At 37.7% G+C, this 20,302-nt stretch overlaps 1 protein-coding gene across 1 annotated transcript; it reads right to left on the bottom strand.

Annotated features, from left to right (window-relative positions):
* Positions 1-349: 349 nt before the first annotated feature.
* Positions 350-17,845, bottom strand: LOC140227393 (glutathione hydrolase 1 proenzyme-like). Its single transcript, XM_072307801.1, has 9 exons — positions 17,629-17,845; positions 15,139-15,331; positions 13,715-13,875; positions 12,623-12,769; positions 11,825-11,961; positions 5,670-5,857; positions 2,025-2,265; positions 1,258-1,371; positions 350-532 (listed from the first exon to the last, which is right to left on the bottom strand). Exons 1-9 carry the CDS (start codon positions 17,663-17,665, stop codon positions 386-388), a joined length of 1,365 nt encoding a protein of 454 aa, XP_072163902.1. The 5' UTR covers positions 17,666-17,845; the 3' UTR covers positions 350-385.
* Between the last annotated feature and the right edge of the window lie 2,457 nt (positions 17,846-20,302).

Raw genomic sequence — 20,302 nt, 5'->3', positions numbered from 1 at the left:
AGTCTTCGCGATCTTTTGTCATGCGGTCACACTGGCAGCCAAACTTGGATCAAGAAGTTTGGGTCATTGGTACGTGTGCGCAAGAAAGAAGAAAGAGCGCACCGTCCGATGGCTAGTGATTGTGACGTAACAATGCACATCTGTACATGACAACGGCGTCGCGCTTTGGAGACACCGCCTGCAAACAGATCGAGAAGTTTGTAGGAGGTGAGGGAAATATCCCTAGTTGGGGTGAGAAGTTTCGCGAGAAGTTTTGCGAGAAGTTTTGCAGAAAGTTAACAGTCACACTGGTAAAACTTCAAGATCTTAAAGATCGCGAACTTAATCTTCTCGATCTTTTGCCAGTCTGACCACACCTAATGTTTCAAAGAGCAATCCTCAGGTCTCAGAATCCAGCAGGTCTTCCTCCCTTACGGCTGTCACAGTGAGCCTCCAGCCAATCATCTTCCAGTCGTTTGATAGCTTGGACGACAGCAAAGCTAGATGACTCCCGGGCCACGTGACGTTTCTCCTCCAAACCTTCCACTACATCCTACAAGTGACAAGACCAACATGACATGCTCTCAATCAGTGGGATGTAAGACCAGGATAATAAAGTCTCTTTACAACAAGCAAGTTGGGACCAAATATTAACCTCGTTATACCAAACAACTTTGCAAAATCGATATAAACAATTTAAACTTAATACATAGATGTATGCAAGAGAGTCTATATGTACGATAAGAACTGATAAATTTCTGGTTTGTGTAAAGATCATGAATTTTTTTTTCACATTTCATACATGACTTATAATCATTACAGCTCATATCTCATTATACCTATTCCAGTTTTTTAAGTGGTATATTAAGTGGAATCCTGTGGAAGAAAATTTGGGCTGTAAGTTCTTAATATAGCAAATACATTGCTGAGTGAGTTTGCCCTGCTCTACACATTCTCTACTCACCTCTAACATTGATTACCCTTCTCTTCCTCCATATCAAACCAAGTGAAGCTAAATCCCCAAGTGAGCTTAATCTACCCTGTCTCCCTATGATTCATTTTTACTCCATATAATCATTCTCTCTCTCCCATCTTGCCCAAAACTGTATTCTGTCAGTAAAGCAAGTAAATTCACATAATTATTACCTCAATGTCACTTTTGCCATTAGCCTTCCCTCTACACAGCATATACTCTCCCTTTAATCAATCATCCTACAACACGTTCCTTACACACACCAAAACATAAATGGTTGATTCACGCTTACAATGCATACTCACACTAGGAAATGCGGGCTCATAATTAAAGTACTGTGGCACGAGTTGGTGGTGGACCCTTTTTCTTTCTACAGCATCAACCAGAGAAGACTCAAACCAAAGCGTCTCCACGGATACCTATGATAATAGACCGGTGAGGTCATAATGAGGTTATATGATATGTGAGGTCACATACAAATGAACCAAATGCTTGAATCCAATTTCGTCTGTACATGCCTATTTAAGATTTAATTCATAAAAATGTAACCCATGAAGGATATTTCATGCAACTGTCTGTATTACATCCATATTGTAAACAGTGAAAGAAAAAATCTAATATGCTGTTATCAAGCAATGACATGTTTAGAATGTACAGTAATGTTTTGAATTGAGTGTTTCATGCATTTTCAGTGCAATTAGTGAATGGCATTAGATTTAGAGATCAATACTTCCACACTGAATTAAACACCTCTAAGCATTATTAAACTTGACTTGTTTAGCCATCTAAAGATGGCCGCTTTTACCACTGCACAAACATACTGTCAATGTATCACTATTCCACAATTTCAGTCAATATTGAGAAAAAAATTACAGCAATTATCAAAGTTTACCATTTTGCACATTAGCGATATTTCCCACAAAAGTAAGCTTATTTAAGACATGAGGGATGCCCTATACACCCCCAGAATATAAGGCGCGTCATTTGCTATAGATTATTTTCTTCAAACAGTTTGATCAATACAATTGTCATACACTGCGGCACGGTTTACATTATTTTGTTTGTCACCTACCAAACTTGTTGCTGTGGTGATTCTTGTACCTCCCGACGCCCCAGCGACAAAGCGCACATCACCATTATCATCAACCATGATTACTGGAGTCATGGAAGACATAGGGCGCTTTCCAGGCACTATGAAATTTGTCTCGGAAGGTGGTACACCATAGTTATTGGGTTCTCCTGGCTTCGAGAAGTCATCCATTTCATTGTTGAAGATAATACCCGTTACATTCCCTCGGACTTTTGATCCAAAACTAGAAACGAAAGGTGCAGAGAAATATGAACATATCTTTTTTAGGTAATTTGATGTAATACATATACAGATGCTTAAAGGTTATCTGTTACCACGCAATGGAAGTGTATTCCTCAGGTTGTCAAAAGCTATTAGGATGCATACACTAATGTACTTGAGCTGAATCATCCAGATTTGGATTCAGCACCCTAGAAATATATGGTAAAACCATCAATGTATTTTCAATTTCTTCACCATTCACACAGAAATATTAATCGTGGAATTTCTATTTTTGGTGGCCATTTTGGATATCTCAAAACTCTCTGGGATGCAAGAGTAGACTCACCCAGATTTTGATTTAGTCCCTTCGAAATAGGGTAAAACCATCAATTTATTTTTAATTTCTTCACCATTCACACATAAATATTTGAAGTGGAATTTCCATTTTCAGTGACCATTTTGGATATCTCAAAATTCTCTGGGATGCAAGACAAGGTTCAGCCCCCAGCACCAAGACTTCCGGGTGTTAAAATGTGGGAATGAAAAACTCACTCTAGAGGTGTTTAAAGGTGAGAGAGGTAAACTCACTAGGTGTTAAAGGTGAGAGAGGCAAACTCACTACGTGTTAGAAAGGTAGAGAGGCAAACTCACTATGTGTTAGAAAGGTTGGAGAGGTAAACTCACTGGGTGTTAACCCTAACTAGGCCGGGGGGGGGGGGGGGGGGGGGCCTCCGAGGCCCCCCCTTCGACGTTCCGCGCGATGTATCGCTAACGCGAAAAGCTATCACCGCGACGTTTCGTGACTTTTTTCCTTTGAGTCTCCCGCATCTTTTGACACCAAATTTGTGATGCCCGGGCGCGCGGTTCCGAAGTTGCGCATAAATATATATGTGCATGTCAGACCAGAAAGTGCTCAAAAACGTGAATTCGTGTACAATTTCAATGCAAACTGTGCTTACAGGCAAATTTCATAAAAGTATGATTATTTTGGGGTTTTATTGATTTAAATCAATTAATAACATATTTTCTTGATCGGAACAATGTCGCGGACAAGTTTCATCGAAAAAACAATGAAAAACATAAAGTCGAAAAAACAAAGAAATACATAAGAAATTCAAAAAACAATAAAATACTTAAGAAATTTTTTCTGATGGCACAATTTTTTTCTCTTATATTTGCTCAGGACACTAAAAAGAACATTTACACAAAAAATGTGCCCATTTTGAGCTCTATTTAGTGATTTATACCAAATTGTCTGATTTCATGCATCATTACGCATTAATTAGCATAATTTAGCATAAATGATAATTTTTTTTAAATTTAACTTTGTGATACTTTAGATTACATCATAGGCAATGTGTGTGCCAATTTTCGTCGCGATCGCGCGGTCGACGGCCGAGATCTGGAGGGGGGGCCTGGGAGGCCCCCCCCCCCCCCCCCCCCCCCCCGGCTCTATGATCTACCTAAATAGCCCGGCCTAGTTAGGGTTAAAAGGAGAGAGGTAAACTCACTAGGTATTAAAAAGATTGGAGAGGTAAACTCACTAGGTGTTAAAAGGAGAGAGGTAAACTCACTAGGTGTTTAAAGGAGAGAGGTAAACTCACTGGGTGTTAAAAGGTAGAAGAGGTAAACTCACTAGGTGTTTAAAGGTGGGAGAGGTAAACTCACTAGGTGTTTAAAGGTGGGAGAGGTAAACTCACTAGGTGTTAAAGGTGAGAGAGGCAAACTCACTACGTATTAAAAAGGTTGGAGAGGTAAACTCACTAGGTGTTAAAAGGAGAAAGGTAAACTCACTAGGTGTTTAAAGGAGAGAGGTAAACTCACTGGGTGTTAAAAGGTAGAAGAGGTAAACTCACTAGGTGTTTAAAGGTGGGAGAGGTAAACTCACTGGGTGTTAAATGTGAGAGAGGTAAACTCACCAAGTATCAAAAAGGTAGGAGAGGTAAACGCACTAGGTGTTGAAAGGAGAGCGAGGCAAACTTAATAGGTGTTAAAAGGTAGGAGAGGTACACTCACTAAGTGTTAAAAGTCAGGAGAGGTAAACTCACAACGTGTTTAAAAGGTAGGAGAAGTAAACCCACTTGGTGTTAAAAGATGGGAGAGGCAAACTGACTATGTGTGAAAAGGTAGGAGAAGTAAACTCACTAAGTGTTAAAAGGTGGGAGAACTAAACTCACTAGGTGCCGAAGGTGAGAGAGGTAAACTCACTAGGTATTACAAGGGTAGGAGAGGTAAACTCACTAGGTGTTAAAAGGAAGAAGAGGTAAACTCACTAGGTGTTAAAAGGTAGGAGAAGTAAACTTACTTGGTGTTAAATGGTGAGAGAGGTAAACTCACTAAGTGTTAAAAAGGTGGGAGATGTAAACTCACTAGGTGTTAAAAGGTACGAGAAGTAAACTCACTAGGTGTTAGGAGAAGTAAACTCACTTGGTGTTAAAAGGTGGGAGAGGTAAACTCACTATGTATGAAAAGTTTGGAGAAGTAAACTCACTAAGTGTTAAAGGTGAGAGAGGTAAACTCATTAGGTATTAAAAAGGTAGGAGAGGTAAACTCACTAGGTGTTAAAAGGAGGGAGAGATAAACCTACTATGTGTTAAAAGGTAGGAGAAGTAAACTCACTAGGTGTTGAAAGGTGAGAGAGGTAAACTCACTATGTGTTAAAAAGGTGGGAGAGGTAAACTCACTAGGTGTGAAAAGACAGGAGTGGTAAACTCACTAGGTGCTGAAAGGTGGGGGAAGTAAACTCACTACTAAAGTGTTAAAAAGGTGGGAGAGGTAAACTCACTAGGTGTGAAAAGACAGGAGTGGTAAACTCACTAGGTGTTAAAAGTTAGGAGAAGTAAACTCACTAGGTGCTGAAAGGTGGGAGAAGTAAACTCACTACAAAAGTGTTAAAAGGTGGGAGAGGTAAACTCACTAGGTGTTAAAAGGCAGGAGAGGTAAACTTACTAGGTGTTAAAAGGTAGGAGATGTACACTCACTAGGTGTTAGAAGTCAGGAGAGGTAAACTCACTAGGTGTTAAAAGGTAGGAGAAGTAAACTCACTAGGTTCTAAAAGGAATAGGAGAGGTAAACTCACTAGGTGTTAAAGGGTAGGAGAGGTAAACTCACTAGGTGTTAAAAGGGAGGGAGAGGTAAACTTACGTGTTTAAAAGGTAGGAGAAGTAAACCCACTTGGTGTTAAAAGATGGGAGAGTTAACTGACTATGTGTGAAAAGGTAGGAGAAGTATACTCACTAAGTGTTAAAAGATGGGAGAGCTAAACTCACTACGTTTTAAAGGTGAGAGGTAAACTCACTAGGTATTAAAAAGGTAGGAGAGGTAAACTCACTAGGTGTTAAAAGGAAGGAGTGTAAACTCACTAGGTGTTAAAAGGTAGGAGAGGTACACTCACTAGGTGTTAAAAGTCAGGAGAGGTAAACTCACTATGTGTTTATGGTACTTGTGACTGAGGCGGCATTGCCTTCCTGGTCTACAATGGAAATGTGCGCTGTTCCCCCATCGTTGACAATCTCGAACTCAGGGTCATAGTATGTGTAGTTGTATGTCCTGTCATCGTTGATTCTAGCTCTCAGACCATCTGCATATGTTTGAGATGTCATATTTGCCACCAACTACAGATTCAATAGCACAGAAAATAAAATCAAATAAGTTGCATGATTTGTTGAGAATGAAATAGAAAGTACATAATTGTACATCTGGAAATGGTTATCTCTATTCGATGCATGCTAATCTGTTGCTACTTTGGATTTACAGATCAAAATACAGAGATACAGGAAGTTTGTGAAAGAGGTGCTTCTATCGGCATAGAACACACAAGAATGATTCACTATCACTCCCATCCAACACAATATTTGGCACATGGGATGTTTCCACATTAGCACAGCTCTAGAAGTCAGTTACAATGAGGTTTATCTTGGTACAGATGTAAGAACAATATTGGCATATTAGTAGAGAAGCATTAAGGAATACGATTTATCAGTCATCACACGAAGTGAAATAAAATGGAAAGGATTTACCAAGCTAGGGCCGCAAGATCTGCTGGCCCTCGTCTGGCAAAGTAGACTGAGCACTGCAGTGAACGTGTATCTATAGCGCTAGCGAAGAAAACATTTTACTTGAAGGTTCGCCATTGTTCCGCTTCGCTGGAGCGGAGACTGCGCTATGATTGGCCAATGCGGAAGCTAGTATTCAGTCAGTCATAGACTTTCCCACCCATGGCCAGATACTGTTCTAGATCACATGTTTGAGGCCATGGCAGTAATGAGGTAGAGGGTGATGCTGACACAGAAGGAAACAGCACGTGAACAAAACGGAGTCGACAATCGATACGGCATGGTGACAGCCACTGTATTCAGGCTGAGAGGGCTGCCTTTCCGTATGGCCGCAGATGACAGATAGGGAATTTCTGGCAGGAACGTCAATGATTGGCTAAATTCTACTACATCAACCAATGATAGCACAGTCTTTGTTCCAGCAAAGCAGAACAATGGCGTACCTCTGAGTACGATGTTTTTTTCTCTAGCACTTACAAATACACGTTCACTGCAGCACTAAATCTACTTTGCCAGAGGAAGCGTTCTGTTTTACTTCGCTTTGTGTGAGAAGCGATTAACCTTATTCCTTCACCAACTACCATGATGATGAACATCTTCTGTACTAGTATAGTAGCATGTTTGGATTTGATGATCAAAACCTGATGTCTCTAAGTAAACAAAAAATCCAAACGCACAATTGTTAGCACAGTGCAAAGATCAAGTGGAGATATCTATTCCCTGCCAATAACCTTGGTATGAATTCAAACAGTATAAAACTACCGTTATCTCTGTTCCCTTTAAAGGTCCAGTTTACCTTTGGGAGCAGTGATTTCAAAAATGTTCAAGATATCACATTTGATGCATATGTGTAGGTCTGTTGTATCATAAAACATCCTACCATATGAAATATTTGCAATAAAACCTAAAATATAAGGAGATATCAGGGTTTTTCTCAATAAACCGTAACTGTATACGGTTTAGTCTGGAAACATTTTTATTATAACTATTGTTCACATTTTGTGTATTTAACAACACTTAACATCAATTATATGGATTCAAATTTTGACAGAGGTTGTTTCTATCCGTAACTCACATTTTACAACTATTTTAAAGCACTAATGCTGGGTTTTTGTTTCATCTGCAAATGGTAAATTATGCCTTTAAGAGTGTTGTTCAATTTGAAGTGTGTTGACATAGATTATGGTTCCAGAGAGTGAAAACTTGTGTGATGGTAAAGTTAGATACCTTAGTTACAAAGTTATAACTGACTTATTCTACTCATACACCACACTTCAATGAAGAGGAGTAGATTTATTTACTCAAGACATATTTCAAGTAATCAGCTTTCCTTGTTGAGATTACATTCTCAAAATGTTATCACTATAAAACATTGAATATGATAGGCTTACCTTTGCCAAACAAAATTGACATTTCTCCCGTCTATACAAATGTTTCTGTGCTATACCCCACACTCAAACATTTTTCCTTTCTAGCATAAGTTTTGGAAAGCCTATGTTCACCTTCTTCGTCAATAATTATGTCAATTATTAGTATTCCTCTTTTCAAAGGTCCACATACATTTTGCACACAGTAGTCGGCTTTCAGACATAATCTGAAAGATTACGAAATGAAGACTGCTTGATACTGAGAAAAAATTCACATACACGGTACTCCATTACCAGCAAGCAATTTGGTGAACAAGAAACAGAAATATCATCTCATTGGAATGTGCAAAAAAGGTAACATGATCATTGACATAAAAAAGTACTAGTACTTGATAATAGTCCATGGGCCAAGACCAGATTTTTACGATATTGGTACCACTTAAAGGGACAAATTCTGCTTATGCATTTTGAAATGGTATGTATCTGTAGATGATATTTTGCTATGATAGCAATTCCAGAGAAGTAGCTTAGTCTCAGTATCAGTCGTTAACCCTCATAACCCCAAATACCTGTTTTAAGCTCCGTAAACCATTGAGGGCACAATCCGCTCCCTCTATAATTTCAATTTTTTTTTTTATCGATTGCTCTGAAATGTGGCACAAATGTAAAACAAGACATACCTTACAAAATGGCACCATCAAAACTTTTCTTGGAAACCACAAAGAGGGAGCAACACGTCAAAATACAAAGAAAATAAAGAGAATCCCATGAAATAATATTCAATTATTAACAAATTTCAAGACATAAGTCGGGCAATTAAGGCAAAAATGCAACTAGTTTTTGATGTTGATTTCTATGCAGACATATCAAGACACATTTGAACTTTATTTTGACCTTTTCAGAGCATTAATTTACAGGTCCAAATCTTAGGAAAATGGTGTTTACCACAGAAAAAAAAAAAATCAAGACAAAACATAAGCGGGCGCTGTAGCTATTTCAAAAATAATTGAATACTTCCTTTAAAAATATATATTTTAAAGAATGAATAATCTGAATACATCATAATGAGGAAGTTTCAACTCTGTAAGCGCATCTTTAGTTCGAAATGATTTTTTTCCTTTTTTTTGTTTACTCCAATAGTATATCAACTTGAAAACACAAACAATTGCAGATGTCATGTAAAGAACACTCAAACAAAGTCTGCAGATTTCTTCAGTCACACATAAGATAATAGATAACAAGAAACTAAAACTGGGTTAAAATTTGAAACCGAACTTGCTTATGTTTAGGCTGTTGTCATGGTAACCAAAATACTTTAACACAAATTAAACATATCATCTTTACAACATATAATTTATGCGTAATAAGTTTTAGGAAACGACATCAAATTTGAAGGTGATCAGACAAGATATCAAGAAACTTATGGTGAAGAAAATTTAATTTTCATTATCAGCAGAGTACCTCCCTCTCCAAATATTTGTTATTTTGGGGATGATAACAATTCATCCACTGTCATATAATCAAATGCGAGGGCATCCCCATTCACACATGAGAGCGATTGTATTCTTAGAGTTGTTATTCAACGATGCGATCAACATTTTGTGAAATATTTAGGGGAGTTAAAAAACGGCATTCAAGGACAATATCAAAGGCAAAACTGTATCTGTCACCTTTAAAAAAAAAAAATCATGATTACTATAATATTCGTAATCAAATAACTCTGTACTTCTCCAACTAAGCAGAGCCACTATCATCACCAACATTTCGATATCAGTGACCTATATAAGGCACCTCAACAAACAACCCCAAGTACCAACTCGCCAATAGCGAGATATCTACATATTCAGCAAAGAGCGCAACGAGAGATAGCAAGACATCCTTCTTAATGCTAATAATTCTGTAAAACGGGTGAGTTAATGTTACTAAAATATACGAAACACTTTATAGAGCAAATTTACTTCGACACATAATGGAAAAGGATGAAGTGACATGAAATAGGATAGATAGTGCCATGATAATCATACCAAAAGATATACGAAAAACGAACATTAATATTAATTTAAAAAAAATAATGAGCAGACACTGAATAGGCACGCAGATGTATATCATGGGCATTAATCCAAACCAGAGAGTTTTGGGGTGGCTTTATTCTTCTGTTTTGTTTTTGTTGGTCACCGCCATGTAACTTTAGAAAGTCACTAAGCCTCGGTCTAGCTGGGGAGTAGCAAATGTCTGCAAATGCAGATAGAGCTATGTCGACGGAGCAAATTAGTGTTTGTTGCAGAGTATTTGTCAGAATTTTCAGAGCAGTTGCATTTTGGTGGAGTTTCATAAGTCTCGAACAAGGAAGTTATTATAACGATCCCCTCTGACACAAGGTATAAAGAATAAAATCCAAGTAGGCCCTAGATACTGAGGAACAAAATTAGAATTGCTAAATTGACATTACTTTTCTCCTATAGCCATGCGTCATGCTAGGATAACCAATTTGCGAGAAGCACAATTAACACCCCCCCCCCAAAAAAAAAAAAAAGAAAAGAAAAGAAGAAGAAGAAGAAGAAGAATTTCTTTCATTGTTGAATGACTTTTTCAATATCTGATAAATCATTTGAAAATGTGATGTCCAAGTACAAAAACCAAAGTCTGGGTTTGGGGTAAAAGTTTTGGAATGTGAATGGGTAAAACCCTCCAATTCCCTATCTGCATACAACCCTTGGGGTACGACTGCGGTTATGTGCTAGCATCAAGATCTGCAAAGACCTTATTTTAATGTATGTTTGATGCTGTAATCTATATGTAATGGAATGTACATCAGTACTATCTTCCGCTCTGTATAATCTTGTCATTTTGAACTGCCATCTTTGTTGTGATTACTCCAGAATTCCAACTTTCACTGTTCTTACAAACAGGAAAACTCATCATCACTTATCTTATCATAATCATATGTAAGCCTTTATTAGGCTATATTGATAGTCACTTAGCCAAATGTAACCCTTGAATTGGCTGTAAAACTGTATGAAAACAATTGTTATTTTTTGTTCGGCATAAGATATGAAAAGATGCACAGTGGAATGTAGCAATTTATTGTAAAAATCAATTTCCATGGGTGTTTTACAGAGAACATGAATAGCAATAAATAGTAAGAAAATATCGTTGTGCAGTAACGTCTCCCATTCCATACACTTTTTCCTACATAAAGAGAGGTACATAGAGGGATAGAGCCTCGACTGCCTTGAACGTAGACTATCACTCCACAGAGATACACCGCGTTCAAAACAGTGAGAGCCGTAGAGACCATGCTTTATTGGTTTGCGTATAGTCTCGATTCAGACGCACAGGCTGATTATTAAAGCCCAGAATGCATTGATTAAAGACTACATGTTTCATGACTAAGCTACTCATTTGGAATTGCTATCATAGTTTGATACACTTATATATGTCTAAGAAACAAAATGGCACCACAAAAGTTTTGTCCCTTTTGGTGGTAGCAATATCTGACCTGGCCCATGGACTATAAGGGTCAATACACCAGTGTTTGGAGGCCAAAAGGGAACCAATTAATTTGACTTGGTATGATACATATATTGACATCTATTTTGTTTTCTTTAATAGGGAAAAGTGATGTTGGTGCTTATTTACAAACATTTCACAGCAAATTTCTATTTGACTACAAAAGTGATATTCATTATCTGTCAAGGAATTTCTAAATGAAAATGCCTTAAACCTCCCAGTATAACATTTCACGCTTAGAAACATCAGTATTAAGTGTTATATAAGTGTTATTCATTATCATTATCATTCAAAGACCTCAAGATTCCTATCATTATGTCTCCTCACACATGAGTGATAAACAAACAGCAGTCTGGTCCTTAAGTTCACCTCTCTTTCTACAGTCACACAGACGGATGATCATCAAGCACTGATCAAGCATACATCTGTTCTCACTACTTAACACACAACCTGAGCCTGATTAATCACCTCTCTACAACCATATGGTTGATATTCAAAAGATGAATTGCTAACTACAAACACTACAAGCAGCTTTTAGCTCTGACATCTAGGAGTCAGTATAACTTGAGTTTGTGATCTTACCACACTCAGCTACACCTAATTCCTCTACCAGTTAGTACTTCATTCAATTGTGTCAAGAGTACATTACCTCTGTGACATCGACAAAACTTTCGTCTCCAAGGGCGCTTCTCTTGGCATAGGCAAACTTAAAGGCCTCGATTATGCGGTGGTACGTGAGAACTTTGTCACTGTCGGATCTAATACTGGCAGCAGTAAAATCATACCCTGTAAAACGGACACAGAAGTCGCAATCAATTGGAAATATATTACAAAGGGATAACACAGTGAGAATGATAGCAAATAATACTGACTGGAATCATATGGCCAGAATAAACTTTAAGTATAGATTGAGTGGATTGCCATTACTCCGCCTACACTTGTTCTGAATTTAATACTAACATTTGGACTACTAGCACAGGTCTGCCAACATTCCCACATCCAAATCAGGGAGATTCCACACAGCAATGAGGGATATATCTGTGTGTTACATGCATTTAAATGGGCAAAAATAATCCCCAAATCAGGGAGATTTTAATATTCTCTTATTCAGACATGAACAGATTTTGACATTTACATGGAGACTCCTGCAGAATCAGGGAGACTTGGCAGCTCTGCTAGTACTAAATATCGGGCCTGACAATAAGTGCCCTGCTATGGATTATTAAGATGTTTTAAATGAAAGCAGAAAAATAAATAGAGACTCACCAATGAAAGATGGACATTTAAAACAAGATAATAGCATATGACATCGGCTATATTGTTCAACAAAGAAATCAAGATATTAATAGTGGAAACAGCCATTTAAAGATAAAGATGGACACAACCATTTAAATAGCTATGAAGCAATCTATTTCTTTCTGTTTCTTCTCAGGCACACTTCTCTTACCTTCAAGGATGTTGAGTATTAAGGCATAGACAGCTCCACTGCATGGTGGCCTGCCAGAGTACACAGTCATATCATTGATTCGGAAGCTCAGTGGTGTTCTCTTTTCTACACTGTAAGCCACCAGATCTTCAACTGTGATTATACCATCTGACCAGAAACAACAAACATACTCTTTGCAGTAACATCTTATTTTTCTGTGCCTTATATCTACAGTTTGTTTGTTTCAGAAATTCATCACGCACAAATACATTTTGGATTATTCTTTTATTAACCAAAACTAATAATACTGTACAAATATACAATATGTTGATATTTGAAGCATCAGACTAATTTTTGGAAACACCAACGAGAATATTATGTAAAACTTTATTATTTGCTTTATATGAGACTCAAATCACAAGACAGGTAAAAGTACACACAAAAGGCAAGACATACATCATCCGGAATTGAGTACATTTCTTTTTCCAATCCCATCACTGTCGCGTCATTTTTCAATAAAATAATTGTACTAAAAATAAATTTTCCAAGTTCCAATTATTATATGAACTGTTCAATTTCTCATACAATGAAGAAAACATAGGATTTCCATTATAACAAAGTCCTTGGGACTGGTACTTTTCTTTCGTGGAATCCCATTTTCTTTGCTCATTTTTCCACTAATAAAGAAATTTCATTACAAACAATAAAAAAACATAGAGCAGGTAACGCTTGGGTCAGAATTTTTACTTCATTGTAACCGGAATTTTGTCATATGTTTGTTACAACGGGAGTGCACTGTATGTGAGTTATTGTACATTAAAACTTTTATTACTTACTATTTGAATGATTATATACATTGTAGTTCAGTGGCCATTTCTGGTGACACAATCACATTACAGAAATTGTTATTAGGTTTAAGATGAAAGATGTGGCAAGATAATGAGATATCAACAAGCACATTTCATGACAGAACCAGAAAAAACGAAACATGTTTGTTTGAAGTATGTCCACTTCACCTAAAGATGCATATTTCCACAAAACAGTTTGGATTATGACTACAGAATGCTACCCAATCAGAGTCAAGGGGAGTTCCCATCAACCGCAGTAACTCACCTCTATTCTGAACCTCGGCTGCGATGCTTTCAGCTATCGACCCATTGTAGAATTCACTCGCTCCGTTAACTGCAATCTGGCGAAGTGTGTTGGCTAACTTCCTTCGGTACATAGTATCTCCTGCTGTAAGAAGTCTTCCATTGCTATCAGTGAAGATCTCTCTGCCATAGATAAACAAAGCATGCCAAATGGAGAGACTGCACCATGACACAGCACTGAGATCTACTAACCCTTTACTGACTCAACCCATTGAGGACGGACTGATTTTGCTACAACATGCATTTCTCATAGACACCTGCCCGAGTATACTCTGTACTCGTCCTCAACATAATGAGCCTTCTAGAATAAAAATGAATTGATATGCATCATCATCACATGTGGTGAATCTTACTGCCAACCAGATTTTAACCCTAACTAGGCCGGGCTATTTAGGTAGTTGAGCCGGGGGGTGGGGGGGGGGGGGGTGGGGGCCTCCCAGGCCCCCCCTCCAGATCTCGGCCATCGATTGCGCGATCGCGACGAAAATTGGCACACACAAATGTAATAAAAAAATTGTGATATCAGAAAAAATTCTTAAGTATTTTATTGTTTTTTAAATTTCTTATGTATTTCTCTGTTTTTTCGACTTTATGTTTTTCATTATTTTTTCGATGAAATTTGTCCGCGACATCGCTCCGAACAAGAAAATATGTTATTTATTGATTTTAATCAATAAAACACCAAAATAATCATGCTTTTATGAAATTTGCCTGTAAGCACAGTTTGCATTGAAATTGTACACGAATTCACGTTTTTGAGCAATTTTTGGTCTGACATGCATGTACATATTTATGCGTAACTTCGGAACCGCACACCCGGGCGTCGCAAATTTGGTGTCAAAAGATGCGGGAGACTCGAAAGAAAAAAGTCATGAAACATCGCCGCGATAGCTTTTTGCGATTGCGATACATCGCGTGGAACGTCGAACTAGGCCCCCGGAACCCTAACTAGGCCCCCGGCCTAGTTAGGGTTAAATCACAGATTTTTACCATTATAATTAAGGTAGCTTTGCAGAAGAAATAAACCACAGCAACTGATGATTCTCTTTATTAACCTTAATCATCAAAGTATGCTGTGTTCAGCAGATAACATGGCCTTACATACTAGCAGTCTAGTTCAATATATTTAACAATTATTTGAGAAGAAAAATTTGCGTACTGCAATGATATGATAATTGGCTTTTAGATTTATTTCTGGTATGTAAATTACATCAATCATCACCAGTAGCAGTCATCATGGCTGTCTTTAGAAGGTGTTTAGATGAGTCTTATTTTACCATTTATATGAACTGTTTTATTTGTCATGTTTAGCAATTATGATTATGAATCCTATGTCAGCAACACTCTATTCCCAGACACTCACAATATGATATTAAGATATAATACCTGAGACTCTCATCTGCCAGTATTCTCTCTGACTGTGAGTTGATGGCATTTCCAAGAGCAGTGCTAATAATCAGACCATTCTCTGCTAGCTGGATGGATGGTTCAAACAGCCGTCTCCATGGCAACCTGCCAAACATTTGGTGGGCTTCCCAGTAGCCATTGATCTCTCCAGGCACCCCAATAGCCAGGCCACCTGGGCAGGGCACAAAAAAAGACCCCCCCCCCAAAAAAAAAAATAATAATAATAAACCTGAATAGGACATGAGAAAGATACCGATGTGGGTGAAGTTCCATTCATAGGATCAATGGAATAGTACAAGCACTCACAAACACATACAACACATACTAATAGGTTTCACACAGGAAGAGACTTTTCTCCCTTGGGCTGGGACTGGGCTCATGGTTAGAACACATCAATATTGAGCTGGTGGACATAGTGTCACAAACAAAGTCATATACACCCAAATTAATTGACTCCAACAATGCACTTCATTACAGGGATGCAGGGAACTGGTAAGATGCACACATCATAACCCTTACTGTAAATCACAATATATTCGCAGCATGAAATTTTCGCCAATTGGAGCCGACGGCCTTCTTGGCAGTATGAAATTTTCGCGAATTGTCACTGGCATTCAATGCATATAGAGTAGGTAAGAATTTTCATGTGCATTTTAATTTCATGAATCTTGGCTCTAGCAAAGTTCGTGAAATTAAAATGCACGAGAACATTTCTCGTTTTACAGTAACTGCAGAATGTCAGGGGATGTGTGCTGAGGGAATGAATCTCATAGCTGAAGATAACAACATTGGGCCAGTGTAGCTGATCAACACGAATTCTGGGTGAGATCCTCATATTTTGTCTCATCAGTTGACTAGTATATCTCTGTGAAATTTAAAACATATTTTTGAAAAACCACACAAATGATAAGCATCCAGTGAATAATTTGATTTCTCTGAACAGAGAATCTAAATACTAAAGGTTGACTTCCCTCAAGGTTAGAAGTGAAGCCAAGGTGAAGGAGGTCTCAAATATTGAGAATGCGTTGCCCTTTGGAACCGTTCAACCTAAAAATGATTTATAAGAGTGGGACAGTGTGGGTATAGTATGTGAGAATGTTAGTAGCACCACAATAAATACCTCAAAAGAAAAACAGAAGAAGATATTGGGGGGGGGGGGGGGGGAGTCATCTGATACGCATAGTATCCTTTAGAGATCTAATTTATCAGACAATCAAAATTATTACATGAAGAGCCTGAACAACAAAATATCACACTACTACTGCCAGTGTAGTGTGAAGCCCTGTTTTTGTTTTTATGTTGTTGGCGTTGTTATTGGTAATGCAATGTAATGATGTGAAGTCCAACTATAGTGCCACAAATGTTAGAGACCAAAAGTCCAAAGGTATCAAACATCTCATAAAAATATGTTTGCTAAAATTTCATCACTATGAATATTAGTGGCAATATTTGTTTCTTATCAGGGGGTGTTTCATAAAGCTGTTCGTAAAGTTACGAACCACTTACGAGCAACTGGTGATCAGTTCTGATGTGCTATACTTATCAGAATTTCCATAATTCAGCACAAGAACTGATCACCAGTCACTCGTAAGTCGTTCATAACTTTACTAACAGCTTCATAAAACACCCCCTGGTAATTCATTATGAAAATTCGACCTGCAAGCTTGATGTACTCTAACCTTTGAATCTCACTTTAATCTTCTGCTCCATCAAGAAATATTGCTTTCTCATCACTACTAATTTATTGACTCCACAAACAGGTTATATCATTCTGTATTGTAAGCAAGATATGACAGACTTTGTTTTCTGCTAGACCTTCTAAATATCATGAAACAGGGTGAGGAAAAATGATGAACCACTACATAATGGTGGTAGAGATGTGGGAAATAATCTCGACACTCTTTGCATGATTTCCTTTTTGGTTTTCTTGTGTGTGTGCATGTTTGTTTGCGTGTGTTTCTTTTCTTTCATGACATGTCTAAATGATTTACAATTGGCCTTACATTAGAGTCTGTGAATATGATCTCTGAATATGTTTGTAACACTATTCTCACAAATAGTTGTCCATATTGACCTGTCATGCCATCATACTTTGTGGCAAAGCTCACATATCATTCTTACTCGAAACAGACCTTAGGCTTGAAAAGAAAATCAGATAACAAACAAATTATCAAGGTATAATTTCCCTTCCTCATTACCTTTCTATTTTTTTTTTCATATGTCATACAATATGGCTGTTTAATTTTGATGAAATGATAATGCAATATCAAAGTTTTCAGTTGAAATAAGATTGCATATGAGGAATATTCTGTTTCAAGGGGAAAAATGAAGTAAAAATTCTTGATTCAAACAGCAAGAATTAGACTCCTGTAAAAATTACAGATTGTTTTCTGTTCTGATTCAAATCACAGAGGGTCCTTTCAACGGTCTAAGGTAGAATTAAAACGAACAAACAAACAAACTCCCTACCTACTGTTGAGGCGTCTTCTGATTTGTTGACATACATATCTTTGTGAGCTGCAAGAGGCGCCTTCTCACGGGAATCCCAAAAGTGTGCAGTCCCCTCCTGCTTATCATAGTAGAGAGTGAAGCTTCCTCCACCGATGCCAGTACTGTGAGCATTGTACAGTCCCACACATAGCAAACCAGCGATGGCTGCATCTATTGCACCACCTCCATCAGTAAGAACATCTCTGTTATAATGATAGACAGGAGAAAATATGGACAGTTGTTGGACAGGGATGATAACACATAATTTGTCAAAGAGCTACAATGTATCAACTGTTGTCAATGCCCATCACTGACCACAAAACCCTTAAATAAAATACAGATTGTATATGGACAGTTTGTGTTTCTTTTAAATCTTCAGCAAGTTTTTGAATATATACTCATCAACTGGTTCACCAAAGTTTGAAGGGGAATTCATTAGTATGCCGACTTGGATGACTTGACTGTGCTAAAGCCTGGCCCAAGAAGAGAAACTATTTTTCAGTCATCAATGTACTACTAAGAGGATGAGGTGATAGAATGAGTCTCAGATCTTGGTGTTTTTTTCCCTGTCTTGTTGCTGGGTGACAGGCTGAGCTGCACAATTCTGAATCACAACATCCCACTGAAATGCCAACAGTACAGCAATCTTGCTTTAGTTTTAAAACTTTCCTGCTAAAGCCTTGACTTATCAATGCTTTGGACATGGCATAATTGAATATAACACTGTTGTGTACCCCTGACATCTGATGGGATGAGTTATCAGGCATTTAATGGTCACAGAAAAAAGACATTTCTCCTACTCTCTCTTTATATTGAATCTTGGTGGACAACTATAAAAGACCCCCCCCCCCCAAAAAAAAAAAAAAAAAAAAAAATTAAAAGTATTTAAAAAACAAACAAATGAATTCTGCCAGTCTTTCGCTGTCACTTTTTTCCTCGTCGATGTAAACAGTCACTTGTGAAAGTTTGGCTGTTGATCACATGACCATTCTAACCCACTATACTGTAACATTTAGGCCTCTTCATTAATTAGTCACCTTCCAATCTCAGAGCAGCCAGCCGCATCTGCGGCTACAGCTGCCCTCTGGTAGACAAAATCTCGACTGGGCTCACTCTGGCTTGGTCTGCTGTAGATAATGCCAATTGCTATACCTCCCCCGATGAACGCTGCCAAGATGACAGTAATTCCAAGACCTGCAAGGATTCTGAAGAGAAAAGACAAAGTCCGAGGGACACAGATGGGATGAACGGACGATATAAAGTGTACAATCTGCTACACTCTAAGAATTGGTGTTCCAGTGCACAAGATCTCATCTCGGTGATATTTTATCCAACACACGGTATAGAAAAGACAGAAACAAATGATTCTACAACAGAAAGTTTTTATTGTGATAAATTTTACAGTCTTTCAATTTCTTCAATTTACTGTAAAAGTGGATATTTTCCTGCAACTAATTTTTCGCGCTCGGCAGGGTAAGAAGAGTTTCGTGTGTTTTTGATTCCACAGAATCAAGACATCAACTACAGGAACATACAGCAAGCAAAAATATTCGCGTGCTTTTATTTTCCCGCTAGTTTTGGGATGCGCGAAATTCACGAAAATTTCCACTTTTGGGGGGGGGCATTTTTATCATTGCTATAGATGAATCTAATAATGTATGGATATATCCTTTAGACAAGACTACCTCTTTTATATACATGTTTAGCAAAGCAGAATTACTCATTGAGATCTACTAACAACAAATTCTAAATTTTGACTCCTAGGTCACATGTTGAGTCCCTCATTAAATGAATCACCCATATATATTTCTTTTTCCCACTGAATGTTATTATAACTTCTCAGCTATTGCGTTGTCATTGCTCATCTTCAAAGTCACCCTTAGTCCTATGGTCAGTGATTTGTGGGGACATGGTCACTCCTACTGCAAGCTAATGCCCTGAGAATTGACTCTTGAACCTGCTGTCTTGTTTTGTGTACTCTCAAAATTTGTTATGATCGCTTTATACTCCTGGAAAGGATGCAAAATATATGTGTATATAATATTATATAACACAATTACAGCTGACAGGGTAAACAACGAAATAATGCAGAAGAGTTTGTTGTGAATTCCCTTTCGTTCAATTGCAAGATAACAAATATCATTTCTATGTTAGGACTATGCCCAGCAAAAAACTTTTTACCTGAGAAGAACTTTAGTAGATTTACAACAGACTTTTACCTACTAGAGGTGTGAAAGTCAATGAAGTATCAGACTAATCTGAGTTTACAGTTCTTAGGATCAGTGTTTTTCCTCAGGTTAATCGTTTTATGCAACAGGCCCAGTGGTCTGCAATCATTGTTTCATTGAACATGCATCACTCTTGACAATGCAACATGGATCACTCTTGGCAATGCAATTGCAGCACACAGAGTATTATTTTGATCACCCCTTAAGTGATTCAAATATTAGGTCAGTAAGTTAAGACACACAAAAAATATATCATCTTTGTTCTAGATGCACATTGTTCATCCCAAGTCTAGATCAAAATCTATTTTGATGTGATACTCTGATCATCATGCAGATAATGTGTTTTTGTAAAGTTACGGTAATTATATTGTTACACACTTTGAACGGTTGGCTGGATCATGGCCAGGTGGAGTGGTGTCAAACAT

This window comes from Diadema setosum, chromosome 4 (assembly GCF_964275005.1).
Source record: "Diadema setosum chromosome 4, eeDiaSeto1, whole genome shotgun sequence".
Lineage (NCBI taxonomy): Eukaryota > Metazoa > Echinodermata > Echinoidea > Diadematoida > Diadematidae > Diadema > Diadema setosum.
This window is presented reverse-complemented; position numbering and strand designations above follow the sequence as displayed.

Excerpts from the sequence above, each read along its gene's own strand:
- LOC140227393 (XM_072307801.1), bottom strand. The coding sequence starts at position 17,665 with ATGTATGTCAACAAATCAGAAGACGCCTCAACAGTAG. Across the intron at positions 5,858-11,824 it reads GTTTTGTCGATGTCACAGAG|TTGGTGGCAAATATGACATC; the intron begins GTAATGTACTCT and ends TTGAATCTGTAG. Across the intron at positions 1,372-2,024 it reads TCACCACAGCAACAAGTTTG|GTATCCGTGGAGACGCTTTG; the intron begins GTAGGTGACAAA and ends CTATTATCATAG.